At 43.8% G+C, this 20154-nt stretch overlaps 1 protein-coding gene across 4 annotated transcripts in view; it reads left to right on the top strand.

The window, feature by feature from the left end:
- tna (tonalli) overlaps positions 1-20154 on the top strand; it is a gene marked incomplete at its 5' end in the record, with an annotated part of 40969 nt that overhangs the window by 18583 nt on the left and 2232 nt on the right. The window contains 10 exons of one of the 4 annotated variants that reach the window (NM_140155.4): positions 3779-4576; positions 15931-16483; positions 16608-16769; positions 17220-17989; positions 18049-18167; positions 18235-18367; positions 18435-18648; positions 18724-19466; positions 19535-19664; positions 19768-20154. In NM_140155.4, the coding sequence (NP_648412.2) occupies positions 4512-4576; positions 15931-16483; positions 16608-16769; positions 17220-17989; positions 18049-18167; positions 18235-18367; positions 18435-18648; positions 18724-19466; positions 19535-19664; positions 19768-20154 (3276 nt within the window). Of the gene's footprint in view, positions 1-3778; positions 4945-15717; positions 16484-16607; positions 16770-17219; positions 17990-18048; positions 18168-18234; positions 18368-18434; positions 18649-18723; positions 19467-19534; positions 19665-19767 lie in introns of those variants that run through there. The other 3 variants (NM_001169942.2, NM_001382194.1, NM_168422.3) reach the window with 3 other exon arrangements.

Below are 20154 nucleotides of genomic sequence, written 5' to 3' on the forward strand. Positions count from 1 at the left end.
GCAAAATAACAGTTACAACAGCAGTTGACGATGCTCCTCTGTCTCTGTCGCACTGCATATGGCGCTCTCTTTCACTCGCTCACAAATGCGCAACATATTTGCCGACTGACCGACGCAGCGACAAACAGACACTTGCGCCGCCCCCTGGCCACCCACTTTCCACCTCATCCTCACCCTCCTTTCTCTTCTACGCCACCATTTCCCTACTTTCCACCTGCCCCTTTTCCAACCAGCCCCTCCGCCCCTCCTCCATCGTTTTTTGCTATCGTCTGCTGCTTTGCTATTTCTCTTTTTTTCACTACTATTTTCACGCTGCTGCTGCTGCTGCAGTCGCTGATGTTGCTGCTGCTGCTGCTGCTGCGATGTTGCTGCTGCGCTGGCTACATAATTGATTTTAGTGCTGCACTCGTCCAAATGCGTTGCATTCTGCTGCTGTTGCTGCTGCTGCTGGCGTCTCTGCCCCCGTTGGCAGTTACTTTCAACGTAATCTCAACATTTGTTGTTGATGTTGCTGCAAGTGTTGTTGCTGCTGGCTTTGGTGTTGCTGTTGCTAATGTTGTTGCTGCTTTGAGTGTTGCTGCTGCTGCTGCTGTGAGTTCTTCTTCCAGCAGCAACATCAGCTTCCTAACTCCCCTTGGGGGCAAGCTGCCCACCCCCCCCCCCTCATCACAGGCCCCCCTCAAATCCAACAACTGGTGGCAGCGCTTTCGTCGCTTGCATTTGCTTTTGTTGTTGCTGCTGCTGGTTTGGGTTTTCGGTTTTTGTGAAAACCAGATTTTTGTCGTTTTATGCATTAAATTGTTTTTACAGCCGCTTTTGGCAGCCAGAACAGGGTGATTCGTAAGCCAGTTATACTGACAACTTGGATGACAATTTAGATTTATGCTGTTTTTATGCATTTAATCAACTACGAGAAGTCATTAATTATCAACATCTTTAATTAACATTATATGACCATATATCACATATTTTATAGGTACACTGATTGAACTGACAAATAGAGACAAAATAAAATTAAAATCATTTCAGTCCAAAACATGTAAAATACAAACATAAATATAAAAACTGATTAAAAAGAAAACAATAAGCACCAAGCAAGTACTTGCATTTATAATATGCTACTGCTTTTATTGTGCATTCAAAACTGTGGAACATTCCGGCATAGGTCTTAATGGACAAGTCTTGTGGTGAACCTTTTTCCTCACCATTAGCTAATAGTCCTGCCCACCCCCACACGTCCTGGGACACCCTGTATGCAGTGCACAGTGCTCTGGTCTTCGTCGTCGTCACAGCAAAAGTAACAGGAATAGGAACAGGCACAGGAACACACAGGATGAGGGGCGGGGGAGGTGTGCCATTGTGAGGGGGAGGAGCGACGAAACAAGCCAACAACCAACGCATTTACACAGATACAGATGCGGATACAGATACAGATACTGGCAGGATGAGGGAAATGCAGGGCATGGGGAGCGGGATGAGGAGAACAGGGTCGGAGGAAAAGGCAGAGGACCGGCAACCGGGTACCGAGCAACAAACAGACCCATTGTCCCTCCCCCACCCTCGCCCTCAGCGGCCGCAGCAGCAGCGGCAGCAACATCGGCACATCAGCAACAGCAGCATCACAGCAGCAGCAGCAGCAGCAACATCAGCAACAGCAGCAGGCGATGACGATGACGACGGCCTACAACGCTGTACACTTCCTCTTACACACCGTGCAAACGCACACTCATGAGCACAGTACTCCCTCGAATGTTCGACACTTAACCGGCAGACTCTACAAATCCGAAAGTAAAAAATTTATTAAATTCGTTCAGTGAAAAACAGTATTTAGTTACTATTTATTACTTAAATGCCCAGTGAACAAATGTATTTAGAAACAATATTTTATAATATTATATTTAAATGCTAAATAAATTAATAGAAATTCTTCTCTTGTATAAATATATACTGCCATAGTGTCCAATAGCGAGTGACCACTGTACAATCACACAGGGATTTTAGCCACTCGTGTGTGAATGTGAACTCAAACCCAAACTCAAAACCCAAACCCGAACACAAGCCCATAAGCATAACCCAATGAAGCAGCCTCTGCCAACAGACCAACATCATCATTACTTCCATCATCATCATCGTCGTCAGCGATTGTTGTTGCCTGGCACTCGAGCCAGAAAAAAGGACTTCCTTTCGCCCAGGACCTCGCTAGCCCTCTCGCTCAATCCACAGTCGTTTCATGGGAATTATGACAAGGACTGCCAAAAATCGAGGCAGAACATGTTAAATAAAATAAAACATAATTTTATGCCAGAGAGCAACACATTAACACGGTCGTCGCAGCGCAGTCGTCGTGGACGTCGCCGTCGGCGTCGACGTCATCAATAAATCGCGACCCCAACGAACCACCCACAAAACACCCCAGCCACCCAACCACCCACTGGAACCACCTTCGTACTCCGCACCCGAAAATTGTGTGCCCACCTCAAACATTATACAAAAGCTTACAAGCCACGCATACAAACGCAAACGAACTGCGTTCGCTCGCCCTCTCTCTCTCGCTCTCTCTCTCTCTCTCTCTTTCACTTCGGCTCATGCTGCCTCTTTCGCGCCGCATAGCGCCCTCTCTTTCTGGCTCTCTCGTGCTGTGCTCGTTTGTGTTTTGAAAATTTAATCTCGATATGGCAACAAATATGCTACAATTTCATTGAGATGAACACCCGATACGAGAGTTTCTCACGCTGTGCCACGACGGCGAAAGAGATGGGTATATGCGAAGCGAAAGAGACGGCACGAGGGCCCGAGCCCAGAAGCGTAGTAAATACACTACTACATTTTTCTGTGCTAATTGAGTGATAAATTGGGAGTGGATTTTGGCCCAGAGAGAGAGAGCGTGAGAGCGTGAGAGAGGAGAGTGTGTGCGTGTGTGGGCAATTGATATGCTCAGATTAAATTGTTAAATGTTTTTTATTCGGGTAATTAAAGTATTTCAATTTTGCGGTCTGCTCGGTAAAAGGGTTGCCAACTTTTCAGACGGGTATTACATTTTGATACCAATCGATGGAGCATAAACTTAGCCCATGCTTAAATGATGCATAATACAATAGTTAATATTAATAAACAAATAAATGTTTATTCATTCGCTATGCCTTACCCAACTAAAAATAAAAAATGTCTCTTGCCCTGCTGACATTTAAAAAACAATTAATCCCGATGGCGCTGCACACGCCGTAAATCATTCAAAAATCAACCACAAATCACAACAATTAAGACAAATGTGCTGAAAAATCTACTTAACGCAAACACTCACACACACACACGCACACTCGCAAACACGCATGCAGCCATTAAACGCTTTCAAAACAAACCCAATAAATGTCAGCTGCCCGCAAAAAAGTAGCAGAAAAGGTATGCTTTTCACTCGACATGCTGCCGAGAGAGAGAGAGAGAGCCGACCAAAAGGTAGCAGAAAACGGAGTAGAATAGCTACTATTTTCCTTTTTTCCGTATGGAAACCGACAGCAAGGGGCCCGCGAGGCGAAGAAGTCAAACAAATTGACATACGTATACATAATTATTATTTTACTTAAGTGCTCGCGCGTCGTCGCCCCTTAACAGACCGAAATGAATACGAAATACGAAATCCGAAATACCAACCTGAAATAAATCAACCCGAGAGAGCGCGTACTGTACAGATACATCTGCATCTGTATCTGTATCTGCCGAAGTCGGCTTCGGCTGCACGGCATACGGTCGCCGGACGTCTGGAATGAATACCAACTTCATTCAGTTCCTTTCTGGCTGCCGTCGAACGTTGTCGTCGTTCGGTTGAATCGAATCGAAAAGCGCAGCTCGCCAAAAAGCCAGGCCAAAATCTCAAAGCCACGGCTCAGTGAAACAGTTATCAGAAATTTTCGAAAAATCGCGTAAAAAGTTTTCGAAAAAAAAAAATAATAATTAAAAACATAAGCAAGCAACCGATTTCAAGTGGCAAAAATAACAAATTAGAAAAAAAAAAGGCAAACAAAACACAGCACATTTTTTGGATTAAGTGCCACATAGTTCCTGTTAGCAGCAGCAACACACACCAACCACTTGGATTACTATAAACAACAGTATTATCACTTAAAACTAGCACAAAAATTGCAAAATTTTCTTCAACAAAATTCAATCGTTTTTTAAACTACAACAAAACTGCTAGGCAACCAAAAAAGAAAAAAAAAACATAAAGAGAAGAGAAAAACGAAAACAACAAACTTGTGCAACATCCCAAAACAAATGTGAAAGCGTGACAAACAAACAAAAGATACGAAAAACAAATGAGCAAAAAGTGAACAAAAAGTGAAAAGTAAGAAAAAGTGAGTGTTTGAAAATGCTGCAGTGAACCATTTCGAAACACACAAAAATTAACAAACACAAAAAAAGAAAACAAAACACCCATCAACAAATTATAAATCCACAACAACAGCAGCAACAACACAGAGAGACAAGTGTTGTTGTCCCATGTATTTGTTGATGCCATGCAATTGATTGTTGACAAAATTCCCATGTATTCCAAACAAACAACGAAGCGCAATTCCAAAAAGTAAGTTTTGAAGAACCTCTGAAAGAATTGAAAATTGAAAATTGAGAAAACAAACTGCAAGGCGAACAGTGAAAAGTGCACAAACCAAAGCAAACAAACAAACAAGCAAACGAAAATTAAAACCCTTCTGGTGAACTGATAAACTGATAACAGCGGCGAAAGAGACAGCAACAAGCCGGAGGAGGGAGATAGCGTTCCACAGCTGCTGCTGTCGCTTCTTCTTCTTCTTCACGTGGTGCACCTGTCCCAGCCAAAAAAAAACCGCTACAACAACAACAGCAACTACAACTTTAACATCAACTACGAACAACAACAATTTACACACCACGCGCTGTTGCCATAAAACCCAAAAGAAAAAGAAAACTTAGGTAAAATATCTAAAAATAAATTCCACTTAAATCAAAACAGAAACCAAAAATGAAAAAAAAAAAAAAAACAAAAAAATAGAGAAACATAAAAAAATCACAGCAAACGAGCCAAAAGAATTTTTAAACTTCAACTTTTTGTCGGTGTGCTCCTCAACTTGACAGTCAATAAAATTTGGCTGGCTAAAAATAATCCACGCCTGGCTAAAAATAAAACAATTTATAAACAGAAAGTACAAAAATTCTTTATGGCCATCAACAATTTTATTTCTTCTCCACTAGAAACTTTTAATTGTTGTGCTTGTATCAAAATTACGAACAATCAAAATAATCAAATGGAATGTGCTTTTGTTTTTAGATATTTTATGTAAATTTTTTTGTGTCTTTTCCTTATGCTTTGTTTGTTGTTTGAATCATATGCATATATATTTAAACTATAGCAATAGTTGTGTAGTTCTATTAGTTGTAAGTGTTGAGCAAGAAAAGTTAACAAAATATTCTCGGGCTATGTGGTGAAAATTTTTTAAGCATATTAATACAAAAGTTGTGAAGGAAATTTTGAATTTATTTAATTTCTAAAATTTCCAGGCAGCAAATTACCTTGACAGAAATATTTAATTAACATACTTTTTATGAGGCGTTCTTTTTCTAATTGACTGTTATGACTGCATTAGGCAGCATAAAAACTACTGCTTAAAATAGTATTTGTTTGGTGTAAATAGTACTTGAAATATTTAATTGACATACTTTTTATGAGGTGTTTTTTTTTCTAATTGCCTGTTATTACTTCATTAGGCAGCATAAAAACTACTGATACTGCTACCAAATATCTTTAAAATCAAACGAAGAAGAATTATTAATATTATAACAATTATTAATATATAAACAAATTATGGGGTATATAATAATAAATTTTAACTTACATATACATCAACAAATACTTCAAGCACCAGCATATCCAGTAAATTAACGAAACCGCCCAAATTAAATTCTATAAAATGCGAAGACACCCTCATTGCCGGGAGAAAACCCATTCAGACACTTTAAAGAGCCAGCCGGTGGATTCATTTTGACCGAATTCCCACATCAGCTGTTAGTTAGACCGCCTCCCAGTGACGCCCACTCGATTAATGCTCTCTCGCTCTCACGCACAGCTGACCCATAATTGACACGCACACAGGCAGACGCAAATAGACGCAGACACACAGATACAACGGCCACACCGATACAGACAACACTCGAAAAGTATCTGAAGTGAAGCCAAGAAAGCATTCGGTTTTAGTCCAAAAACATTTCGACCTACTGCTGTTGCTTTGTTTTCTACGCAGAGTAGGTATTCGTGGACGGAGTTTTCCTTTTCCATTGAATCGTTCTCGAGAAGTAAATTGTGGATGTGGAAGTGGAAGTGGGTATATCGATACCGAGAAAGAAATTTTCCCAACGATCCGCTTCGTTTGCGAACGGGCAACCCAACAAGCGAACAGCCGAAAACAAGCGCTCAAGTCTGTCACTTATTTCTCAGTTCGACAATGTTTTCGCCCATTTCTCGTGTGTGTATATGTTTATTCGTGTTTGTAGCCTCTTCTGTTTCTGTTTTAGTTTCTTTTGTGGCAAGATGAAGGGGGAACCCAAAAAAAGTATATACATATATATAAGAAAAAGGTCACTCCAAGCGAGGCAACCTCTTCCCACTCCAGTTTTCCCTACCATTTTCCCTGCCGTATCTCGTTTGCCGTTTTTTCTCACATGCCACGCATTTTTCCCCAGCCAAACTCCCCCTCTTATTTTACCCAGACAATGGGAAAACTCTCGGCAGACATTTTTTCGGTTCGCTTGTAATTCATCATCGCTGCAAAGAAGATGAAAGCAACGGAAAAGGTACGGGGCTTAAAGTAAGAAAATGAATAATGCCGACCACAGGTAAACCTTAACCCATTTGCAATAGTCGCAGCTCTTAACCCAAGAAAACAGGTAGTTGCACTTCGTTTTGGGTCGCCAGGGAGTTCCCAAGAAAATACTGAACAGTGTAGTGCCTCGAAGTATCTCGAGATTTCATTCTTCTCGATGGGTGGAAAATTATTTCGAATATGCGAATGTGATGGGAATTGACCTTCTCGGAAGATAAGAGGGCAAACCATTCAGCAAATAGAACCTTTCAGGATCTTTTCAAGTCCCATATTTGGTATGCCTTTCAAATTTGTACAGCAATACCAGATATAAATCTTACAAGTGTGTTAAAATTACCCTGTTCGCTGGCAGTTTACCAAAAGAGCTGTCAGCACAAGCCTCAAAATTTCGTCTTTTTTTTTTTTTTGAAATTTGTAAAGAATTAAAGTTGAAACTGTTTGAAATTCCGGTTCGCCAGATCAATCCAACGATTAATTAACGCCCTGAGCTTATCGTAAACACCCTCTAATGTCATCAACCCACCACCGCCCCACACTTGGCATTCCCATAAAACGGAAACTGCGTAAGCGCGAGACAATCATCAATCAACCACCGAGGCAACCAAATCACAGCCCATCAAGCAACCACCGTAAGGACTTGAGAAATATTGCTATTGCTATTGCTACCTATGTATGCCCAACGTTTCTGAAAGGGGAATCCCTCGCCTCATCAACGCTGGCTTCTGCTCCTGGCCACTTCCTGTTTGCCTCAACTGTTTGCGATTTTCACACGGGAAATAAAAATGTGATACAAACGAGTAAATGACAGAAAAACAAAACCTAAACGTGGAAAACCATTTGCAAATCGCAGAAGGCAACAACAACCCTCTGAATCGGTTTAAAGAGGGATAGCGCACTGAATTCTCGGTGATTAAACCCCGAAAGAAACAAACAGAAACAGAACAGAAATATACACACGGAACATTTAGCGAGTGGAGGAGCGTCCGATATTAATAAACCCATCAGGCAGGGGGCTGGAAACTGAGCAACCCCCGTAACGAAATCCACACTCGAGGGCGCAACAATAGTTACATGTGTAAGCCGACAAAGCCACCCCTAAAAATCGCGCCGACTTTAACCCCTCATCAGTTCAGATTGAAGGTCACACATGGCACCCATAAGCAAGAGAGAGACAGAGAGAGAGACTGCATTAGAGCGTCAGATCTATGTTGCATATCTAATCACACAATTTGAATTTGATTGGGCATTAATGGGTTAAGCAGTTGACTCTTGACTCGCCTCGGGCTCTTCGAGGCACCTTGAAGAGTCGCACACTCCACTCCACACAACTACAACTCAGAGTTCGTTTAGTCACATGATAAAAGTTCCCAAAACGCAACAAATACCGAACGAAAACATTTAACGACCCAATTAAAAGCCCCTGAACGAACCTGATATCAAACTAGACCGCAACGAAACCAACACATTCGCATAGATATAGTAAAATATATGCTTAGCAGCCACAACAACCGCACAGATAACTGTCAACCACCGAAAAAAAAAATATACTAAGCACTACCATCACAATCGATGTGCCCAGAACGTACTGAAGTCCAAATCAGAGGTAACCAACTCTTATCACAACGGCGGTGGGGGACCGACAAGCTAATTATACCCGCAGATCGTACAATATCTATATCGAAAAACCGAAACAAAACGAAAACTCCCTACGTTCTCATTATGTTTTTGGTGCACAAGAACAACGGGAACAATGGAAAGTTTCATTCTCTGAATGGCTCTACCTGTACGCTACCATCTGCTCTTGTTTTGACCGACATTAAATCGCGTTTAGGTATGCAGAAATATTTCAGTTATCGATAATTGCTTATCGCTATTTACGGCCAGGTAGTAGTACCTTCATATAGTACGCCAGTCTCGGGGCATTCGGCATTCTTCGCAAAATGGTCGCTGGATTTTTGTGAATGGAACGCCATGGAAATGCGTTGGGAAAAAGAGGTGTAGGAGTAGAATTGATTAGGCTCAGGCAGCAAGTGAGTGCAAACGATTAGTACGTATAAATATTTAAACCATATGTTAGCAAAAGTAACTGATTAGTAGCAACACAATCGACGATTTTCTAGAACAAGCTGTTACAAAAATAGCTAGTGCATTAGATCATTTTGATAACCAAATCACAAAGCAGAAGCCAATCTAATCATTAAGTAACAAAAAATCAAACTTCCTCTTGCTAATCAAGTTAGTATCTCATCATTACAAAAAAAAAAGTATCATACACTTAGATCAGGTGGCGCCACCTGCTGGCTGCGTCTCGTGAGCAAAGCGCCTCCCTACGCGCTTCTCAACATATCAGCTAAGTTTGATTTTGCTTATCAATCGACGCGCTTCCTGTCCCATATTTCCCGTATCTTTTCTGTGTTAACCTTTACCGATGGCAAGTATTTTTAGCTAACATTTTCTTGTACACACTTCGATCGGTTTATTTTGGTTGTTGTTTTTGCGGCTGTTATTTAGCTGTACTTCAGTAGACATTTTTGTTCGAAACTGGTTTTCAAGTACGACGCTTACGTCGCTGTCGACGTCCTCGTTGGCGATTTATGCGTTGGGTTTTGAGTTGCTCCAAGTTTTGCTGGCTGTTGCAACTTTCGTCTTATTTTGTTTTGTTTTATTTTTAATGTGATTTATGCATGTTCCTCAATGTGTGAGTGTGCAAAAATACTTGAACGAAATTATTGCAGCTTCTTTTTTTCGTACATTTATTTTTGTGGATTTTATTGTTGTTGTTGTCGCGAGCGTTGACAGTCGCAGCCTTCGATTTATTTTTAATGTTTATGTCTGTCCGATTGTTTATGATTTTTGTTGGGTTTTTTGCTTACTTAATTGGCGATTAGATAAATGCCAAAAACGCAACGAAGCCGATGACAATGGGATACATCGCACTGAGTACTAAATCTCCCGCCATCCTCACCTCAAAAGGCCTCTCCAATGCTGTTTCTGCCTCCGTTGACTGACATAAATTTAGTTTGAGCAAAACGCGATAGATAAGATAAGCAAAGCAAAACCAGACCCGCCAGCAAATCGAACCCGAAACCGTCAGATCCCCAAACCGAAAAAGTAGCTAGGTAAGGTGTGCAAAAACCACATCGCTGATTGATAGTCACAGGGGTATCGTGGGTGGTCAGTGGTGCAAGGGGTTTTCCGCTGGTTCGTCCATTAGCGACCTGATTAGCGCGTGTGTTACACGAAGCACAGCGCTTTTTGTTTAGGTTTTTTTTTCAGTTTTCTTTTTTTTTTATCGCCAACACGAGCAGACTTCAATGGCGACACCATCAGCCATCAAAACGATTTTGGTTACAACACCACAAGGACAAAACAGCAGACGAAAACAAATACAATGGGCAGCCAACAGGGAAATGCAATTTCCGAATTGAAGAATGCATAGACACCTGTAAATATCTATTCCCAGAGCCAATCACAGTGGCTGACATCAATATTTCATAATATTTACTAATATTACGATGCGTTCAAATGTCCTGATAACTCGATTTGAATACGAAGTAAACGTGTTATCTTCCGAACATCGTTTGACCTTTTAAACTTATCTATTTTGACTAGGCCATAAAATGCGTAAATTACTATAGACATAACGTTAGCTGGGACTGAATTAGTTTTCCAATTATTTTTAGAATACTAAATCTCTCTCTTATTTCACCAAACACTATGTAGTTTTAGTGTTTCGTAAATCATTGCTGCAACAGTGACCACTGTACCCTGAACTCTAAGCCTAGAAAATGCAAATTAGCAAATATAACAATGTATTACAAAAAGCACTAGACACACGCCGGATAACGAAAACGAATATATTTTAGGGCCTAGCGCACACTGCGTATACGCAATTTCAAAAAGGCAGCCGCTAACAGTCCGGGACTGCCAATAAATAAAAGCCAGTTACAGGTGCTGAAAACATGCACACACAGCACACAGCACCGGAGAGGGTAGAAATATTTCAAATATTACTCATACCACATGTTGGACAGAGATCCGCCCGTTTTCCCTTTTGTCCACCGCAAGCGGCAAAACATTTATAAAAATGAATTTGCAAATCCGCAGAATGCAAACCGAGCACAAAGTGGGAGGCAAACATTTTGTCGGCAATTGAAGGGGGCTGAGTGCTGAATATGTTTTTGCACATATTCAAAAATCTGCCAACCCCCATGCGCCCATCCCTTCGGTATCACCATCACCATCCATCCGCCTGCTGACCATCTGTATTATTTGCATTGGATTTTTAATCAAAAATTGCGCGATTTCTCTTCGCTTTTTTGCTACAGCTTTTTCTTCGGCTTCTCTATTTTTTTTTTTCTTGCTGTTTACAGTTCGATTTTTATTATGTTCACCTCTCCAGCCCCCAGCTTAAAAAAACCACTCAAGCGGAGGGTTGTTGGCTGCTCCTGGTGGTTGCTTTCTTTTTTGCTTTGCTTTGTTTTCTGGGGTCGAGTCTATTATGCTGATTTATTTTTATTTCCATTCTGATTGCAATTTATGCCAGGCAGATGAATTATGAAAGCGATCGAAGAGGGCTTGGAAAACTTGCCGGGAAATTCAATTTAAATGGGATGGGACGAGGCGAGGCGTGGCGAAGAATTTTCCCAGTGAGCTTGAGGCGACAAAAAGTGTTGCATACCAACAGGCGCCGCCCAAATGCGAATAGCACACAAAGTCCTCAAACTAAGCTGCGTACAAAAAATTATTCCCATCCTTGGGCAGTCAAATCTAAAAAAAGGAACAGGACGCGAAAAACCCATACACAACCTCCCCTGACAGGCCAATATGGAAAAAATGAATCCACAACAGAGTCGGGGGCAAAAAACAGACAGACGACAACTGCCAACTTAAAATTGGACTGGAAAGAGTGGAAGAAAATGTCGAAAAAAGTATTCTTTGTTGTGTGTTTTTTCCAACTTTTTTTTTTGCGTATATTTCATATGCGAAAAGTGCAGCCAGCAGCGGGTGGTTTTGGTGGTGAGATGGCTGAGTTGCAAACACCCTTGAAAAACAACTGTCAAACGCATTTCAGCGGTGGGAGGGGCGGTTGGACTGAAACTGCAGCGAAACAATAAGGCGAACATAGTGGAGTTTGAGTGACTGATGAGCCCCGAAGAGGTCCTGAAACGGCGAAGAGAGCATGTCCCACATTGTTGATGTGTTATTGGTTTTGCAGGGAGTAGAGAAACCTTGTTTTTCATTCTGAAAATTGTATTTCAGTTATTTTTGCCCACAAGCTGGTATAATATTCAACACAAAGCTCAAATGATATGATCTGAAACTATTGATTATCTATTTGAGTGGTTTTCTAGAGTACATCACTTTCTAATGCAATTTTTTCAAAATCTTTATATTTTCCATTTATGTGTCTCAGTCCTGATATCATACTTGATTGAAACCTCCCACTGCGGTGAGAAAACTTATTCCAAACATATCGTTCTGTCATTGGCTCCACGCACGTGCCTCACAATTTTTCATGGCCTCTAAAGCGCGCACACACACACACACATATGTGCATGTGGTATATATTACTTGTTTTGTTACATGACGCCAACTGTCGTCTGTGAAATAAAAAACATGGAAACAGAATCTAACAAAAACGCAAAGGCAAATCGAACAGCAAAAAAAAAACACGCAAACAACAATAACAATAAAAATAGAAAAGGAAAATCAGGAGAAAAAGTATGATTTTTTTTGTCGAAGGATTTTTGTGCCTCGGCAGCGTAATAAAGCTTACCAGACGTGTCCTCCAAAAGGATGTTCTGCCCATCCTGAATGTCGCATTGCCGTCTGGGCCATAATTCATTGTGCCCAGGAACAATGTCTATAAATTGTGAAAATATAGTCGAAATAAATTGGACACAAAAAAAAAACATAAACCCCCTGGGCAAAAACCTTTAACGACGCCACTGTCCGTTGACATACGGAAATCATTTCGTGTGCCAAATGAGAAATAATTTTTATTACCACAGCAAATCAAAGTGCGCACAATTTACAATTACACAAGCAAACTAAAGTCGTCTGAAATGGTGGGGGGGGGGGTGCGGGGAGGGTGGTAGTGAGCGGCGGGATGGGGCCAGAGATCGTGCACCGATTTCGATATGAAGCTATATCTGCGAGCACGTGTTTCCGATGGCCTATGAACTGAGTTTTAGTGGTTCTAAACTGTCTATCTTGCTCACCCGCCATCCAGCCAGCGAGTTACCTGTTTTGCTTTATTTTTATCTAATCAATGAAGAAATTTATATCTAATCAAAGTACAAAAGGCAGCAACAACGGTAAAGCGACTCGCACTGAAACGCTGAAACAAAGCAATGCGGCGTCATCACAGATCCCGCATTCCTCAGCTCTCGACAAAAAAAAACAACCTTCCCTTATAGCACTCAGTTTTTTCCAGTGCATGTCACATAATGAGGAGATTATATGATCTCTAGTGCACAACTTGCTTGTTTGCTCATTCGAATTCGGAGTTCTACAATATCTTTTCCGTTTGAATACAATTTCGAAAGCTATCTTTGGTATATTGATCTGGAATATGAGCTTTTTCCTAATTTTGGGAACATCACAGCACTGTCAATGAAGGTCACTTGGTTTCATGGTTTACTTGGTTGTGATACTTTTTGTAATCTGCCAGATCTTGCGTATAATACTATTGTATATTAGAAGCATACTTTTCGGTAGCAGTGTTGTTAATTTCTTATTTAAAAACTGTATTTATAGTTGCTTCTAAATAATTTAGCATTTAGAAATAAAACTAGTCAAACGTAGCCCTGTTTTACCACTTCTCTTCACTCGAGTGAGCACTGTAATGCGAGTTATTGCCCCGCGCCTTCTCTCTCCCACCATGCAGACTGTACCTGCGATCTCTTTTCCATTCTGTATGCCCTTCCCTCTCGCACACTCGACCCAATGACCCGCTTTGCTCTGTTTACCTCTCCGCTCTGTTTTTGCACTTGGAAATTGCTAGGTGCTCGATGCTAATTTATCGTCACAGTCTCGCGGCAATCACAGGTTCAGTTGTTCCACCAACCGACCATTCTTCCCCGCCCGATTCTCCTCCCGCCCGGTTAAATTCTTCCCCTCCCCCTTGCCCTTCCCTTTCCCTCTCTACCCAGTCGGGCGATTCTCCAGCGATCTTTGTAGACTTTGCCGGCTCGGGCTTTTCGTCATGCGATTATCAGCCAATCGCTTAGTGTGCCATTTATTTGCATTTCGTTCGCCGCTGCAATTGTTGTTGCCTTTTGTGTTACGTTTTGTTACGTTTTTTGTTGTTGTTGTTTTGTTTATTTATTTTTATTTGTTTCCAACTTTATTTGCTTTTGTGTTGTTGTGTGTGTAGTGTGTGTTTGCGCTGAGCTGCTTTTGTAGATGCGCAATTATTGTGAGCGTGTTACTTTATATTTTTAATGTGCGACTTTTTTGTTGTTGTTAAAATCCTAAATTTTACCCTTTGACAAGAAAAAAAGTTTTTTTCCATAAAGAACAACTTAGAACTTGAAGCTAAACTAGATCACAACATTTTTCAAGATCTTTAATATCTGAAAGGCTGACAATTATTAGAAATAAAATATTACGCATACGACCTGTTTAACATAACTAATGTAATAAAGACAAATTCATGTTTAAGTGCTCATATTGAATTTAAACAACAATCTTTTAATTTATAAAAAAAATGATGTTTCAAGAGAATTACAGTTTTTTAACAACAATTGCCTTCAAACCTCAAAACTCCAAAATTACTCATACGCCCCGTTGAAAATTAGGCCATTGCTGCTTTTCTACATAGCACTGAATAATAAATAACAAAAATATGTTTTTATTTTATACTTATCCCCTTCGATATCAAATTTTGTCAATGCTATATAGTGTATTCCCATCTTCGCCTATCGAGTTGATTTTCATTTTATGTGTTTTCTGCTTCGCATTCGCACTGCGTTCATATGCTTCATATTGTTATTGTCCGTCTGGCAAATATGCTTAATTATTTTTACCTTAAAAGTCGCGCCATCAAAGCGAATGCGAAAACAATTTCAATGGACGGGTGGAACAATTGCAGGGAGCGATGTCGAGGGCAAAACAAACCGATACTCATACCCAAATCTAAACCAAAACCTAAACCTAAACCCTGAGCCCATTTGACATTTTCGGGCTTAAATGTCATAGCAAATCGAGGGGAAACAAGTGCAATGGGAATTATAAGCAGTGTAGAGAAGATGGAAAATGCAATTGCAATCGCAAGGCAATTGCCACACAGCAACACACAACAGTACAATGAATGACGTTGACAATGACGATGATGGAGATATGGCTAGGTGGTTGGAAAAGGGGGCTTTTTGTGCGGTGGGGTGGGGGGTTGGTTGTTTGCGGCACTAGAAACGGGTGGATGTATGGAAATGGGTGCTGCGGATACTGGGGTAAAATCACGAACATAAGTTGCCTTAGGCTGACATCATCCATGGAGGTCGTATAATGATTCCACCAGCAGGGCATCGGAGAATCAGAAGCGATACTCAATTCTTCAGATGTGACAAACTGAATGGCAAGATAAGAGAATCGCTGGTTGGTAAAAACCAAAAACAGATCTAAAGAACTGTACGAATTGAAAAAACCCAAGAGATTCCATAAAAAAAATGCTAATAACAATAACGATAAGAAAAGTACTTAAATATTAGAATATGTACTGCAGGCTATGAACTTTAAGAATACGAAATATATAAATAGGCCATAAGAACACACAAAACAATGCGCAGTAATATCACAATTTCTTAGAATCCGTGAAGTATTTACAAAATAAGATTTCCGAGTAAGAGCAGGCATGGGATTTAGTTTCCCGAGCTAATTTGTCTCCTAGGACCATTCACATACAGCCAAAATTATCTAGTGCATGATTGATCTTGAACTTTTCTGCTCAATTCGGGAATTTAAGTGGAAATATGCCTCATTGCGTGATTCCCGTTTATTATACGCAGTGGCCATACTATATTATCACACTGTGGATTCCAACTAACTCATGGCTTTATCTCGTCTACGAACTTTGCAGGAAAAATGATGAAATGAACCAGCAGGCGGGCTCCTCAAGGGCGCCAGCCACCGGGGGCCAAATCTCACCGCCAGGTGCCACAACAGTCGGCGTGGAGCAGCAGCAACACTTGCAACAGCAGCACCAGCAACAGTACTACAACCAGCAGCAACAGCAGCAGCAGCAACAGTACCAGCAGCAGCATCAGCGCGACAACTTCCTAGCCTACCAGCAACAGCAGCAACAGCAGCAGCAGCAACAGCAGCAGCTCCAGCGATCGGGAGGCGGCGGTGGTAACTTTATGCTGGGCAATGACCTTGTCGGCGGCGACAGCCTGCGCAGCCTGAACAACACCTTCGGTCCCAACTCAGAGTTCACGTCGCTCGGCGGCGCCAACAGTTCGGCATCCTCCTCGCTGAGCGGATTGAGCAGTTCGAGCAGTCAAGGATACACGGGCATGGTTGCTGCCAGCCAGCAACACCAGCAGCAACAGCCACATCACCACCAACAGCAGCAGCAGCAGCAGCAGCAGCAGCACATGGGCAGCATGGATGCCATGGGCGGTTACAGTCAGGTGAGGATGACGATTTGAGAAATGCACATCGAACTGCACACCACCCAAGTGCACCAAATATCCTAGATACACCCCCTTACTATTTTAAGTATCTTCGCTAACGCATTTATCTCTTATCCTTCAGATGGGTGGCGGCATGCACCCTGGACCCAACAGCGGCATGATGGGCAACATGAATGGCCAGTACATGAACGGCGGCTCCGGCCAGGGTGGCTACAATGGAGCCCAGGGCATGGGCATGGGCTATGGCGGAGGTGGCAGCATGGGACCCCAGAGGCATCATCAAGTGAGTACCAGTTGGAATGTATTTAAGGGGTTTTTTTTTTGGACATGGACGGATGACTTCACTGCCGCAACTTTTATATGACCAGCTGTTGACAATTCATTTGCGGCAGTAAACTGATTTCGCTTTGAAAGCGTTTACCCATTAACGAATCATTCGGATCGCACCCAAAACAGAAGTCCGCAACTTTGCAAATGACAAATTTCTGACTGCCAGAGCGACAGTAATCCGCTCAAGCTCTCTGGCTTTATTTGCTCCAGTCCCCCAGTTTTTGGTTGCTGGTTGCTGGCAAAAAGTTTGACGCCTAATTTAAGATGGAAATCCCACTTAATTGTACTGTGAATTGTTTAAAAAGATAAGCGTGGAGTAGCAATTCTATTTTCCAAGAAATTTCATATAAGAAGTCAAGAATGTCCCCTTATCAATGGCCTCCCCCACTTTTTTTTTGTTTAGATGACGCCCATGAACCAGATGCAGAATATGTCGATGGGCCCGGGAGTCGGAGGAAGTGGCGGCATGGGCGGCGGCATGAATCCCCTCCAGCAACAGGCGGCGCAGCAGCAAATGGGCGGCATGAATCCGATGGCCAAGATGCAGGGCATGGCCAATGGTGGATATCCGCAGCAGGCGCCACCCAGTCTCACCCAGCAACAGCAGCAACAGCAGCAGCGACGAATGGCCCCATATCCCCACCCCCAGATGCACATGGCCCAGAAGCGGGCGGCGGCCGGTGTGGGGGGAGCGGGCGGAATGTACCCGGGTAATCCCATGCAGCAGCAGCAGGCGCAGATGTACGGAAATCAGCAGATGCATCCGGGTTCCGGCGGAGGCGTTCCACTGCCCATGCAGGCGGGTGGAGCAGGAAATGGTTACGGACGCAGTGGACCCATGGGCGTCGGCAATGGAGGCTACGGCCGTATGTCGGCGGGCAATGGCATGGGCCCGACCGGAGGACCAGTGATGGGACCTATGGGTCCCGGTGGCATGACCGCCGGGGGAATGGGTCCCGGACCAGGCTGCATGAGCCAGCAGCGCTTCATGCCCCAAGGATCCGGTGGCGGCATGCCCGGAGTGGGCTATGGTGGAGTCGGAGGAGCCGCTTCCCATCAGGGTCAGTTCTATCCGGGCAGTGGCCAAAGTGCTGGAATGCAGCAGGCAGGTGGCATGTGCCCGGCGGGTCCGGGCGCCGTCGCCACCACCGGCAATCCCTACCAGAATCAAGGGTGAGTTCTGAAACTCCATACCAATGAATCAGTTAATAATGTATTTCTCTTGTGCTCAGTTTCCAGCAAAACTATCAGCACAGTCCAGTTCCTGGCAATCCCACGCCACCGCTGACGCCCGCCTGCAGTGTGCCCTATGTTAGCCCCAATCCGGATATCAAGCCACCTATGGACAACAGTAAGTTGCGCTTGAGTGCATCCATCTTCGAAAGTCTCTTAACATACATATTTCACTTTTTCCTTAGGCGAAGAAATGAGACTGACATTCCCGGTGCGCGACGGCATCATCCTGGCTCCTTTCCGCCTGCTGCACAACCTGTCGGTCAGCAACCATGTATTCCATCTCAAGCAGAATGTCTACAACACCCTGATGTGCAGGTAGGACCCTCTGACCAATTAACATCGAATTGGCATTTTATTAATATATATTCTTCTTAATTTGCAGAAACGATTTGGAGCTGCAGCTGAAGTGCTTCCACCAGGACGACCGGCAGATGAACACCAATTGGCCGCATACCGTCACCGTCTCCGCGAATGCCACGCCCCTGAACATCGAGCGGTCCGAGAAGAACAGCACCGCCCTACGACCGCTCTACTTGAAGGCGGTGTGCCAACCGGGAAGGAATACGCTTCAGCTGACCGCCAGTTCCTGCTGTTGTGTAAGTACTTCAAGCTCAAACAAACCAACTGGCAAGTGGTATTAATAAATCCTTTAAATCCTTTTCCGCTTGCAGTCGCACCTGTTCGTGCTGCAGCTAGTCCATCGACCATCGGTGCGCCAGGTGCTGCAGACGCTGCACAAGCGCAATCTGCTGCCACTGGAGCACAGTGTGCAGAAGATCAAGCGCAATCTGAGCCAGCCGGAGGCGAATGCCGGGCCAGATGCCACGCCCCAGCAGCAGCAGCAGCAGGGCGGCGGGCAGCAGTGCGCCAAGATCTCATTGAAGTGCCCCATCACCAAGTCCCGGATACGACTACCAGCGCGGGGACACGAGTGCAAGCATGTGCAGTGCTTCGATTTGGAGGCGTATCTGATGATCAACAGCGAGCGTGGATCGTGGCGATGCCCGGAGTGCAGCAAGTCGGCGATCACCGATACCCTGGAGATCGATCAGTACATCTGGGCCATACTCAACACGCTGGGCAACTCGGATGTGGACGAGGTGATCATCGATTCATCGGCCAATTGGCGGGCGCTGCAGCACAATGGCGGCATGCCAAATGCACCGCCCCCCTCGAATGTTCCTAGCAATCCCAGTGGCGGCAGCGGCTCCAATTCCGGCAACGGAAGTGTCAACCCCACCCTGCCGGTCATCAAACAGGAACTGTGCGACGACATCGCCAAGGTCATGTCGCCGGGATCCACCCAATTGCCCACTTGGGACAGTGCGCAGGCCATGAGTCCCTACAATATGCACGACATGAACTCCATTGCCAGCGGCAACATGATGGGCAATGGCGGCAACACCAACCAGCAGTGAGTATTAAATAAAAAATATATGACTTTGTAGCCAGTGATTTAATGTATTATTTACCACCTTTTAGTGGCAATCGCAGCAGCTACGACGGCTTCAGTGGCAACCACAGCGATGGAAGTGGCGGATTACCTGGCGGCGATGGAGGTGTCAACTCCCTCGACCAGCTGAACGCCATGGAGAAGTCACTCAGCGATCAGGTAGGAATCTACAATTTATAGATTATAAATAAATAACAAATACATTTGGTTTTTTTTTTTTAAATCCGTACTAATTTCTATATTTTTCCCTCCTCTCCTTCAGATGCCCCACACCCCGCACACTCCTGGAGCGGCCAGTCATCCGATGACACCTGGCGGACCGCCCAGTGTCAGCAGCTCCCACAACGAACCGATCAGCGGCGGTACGCCCAATGCCAACGGAAGCGGAAGTGCCACCAACGGAAGCGGCAACAACAACAGCAGCACGGGCCACAACTCGCCCCAAACGCCGGGCACGCCCAGTCGGATGGGCGGCGGCATGGGCGGATCAGGCTCAGCGGATAGCCAACAGCAGCAGCAGGAGCAGCTCCTCAACTCCCTGATGAGCAGTCAGACCCAGCTGAAGTTCAGCGAAAGCGATCTGAGTGCCGAGCTGCAGAGCTTCGATGCGGCGGCAGCGGCCATAAACGATACAGCCCACGATCTGAAT

This window comes from Drosophila melanogaster, chromosome 3L, assembly GCF_000001215.4.
Source record: "Drosophila melanogaster chromosome 3L".
NCBI lineage: Eukaryota > Metazoa > Arthropoda > Insecta > Diptera > Drosophilidae > Drosophila > Drosophila melanogaster.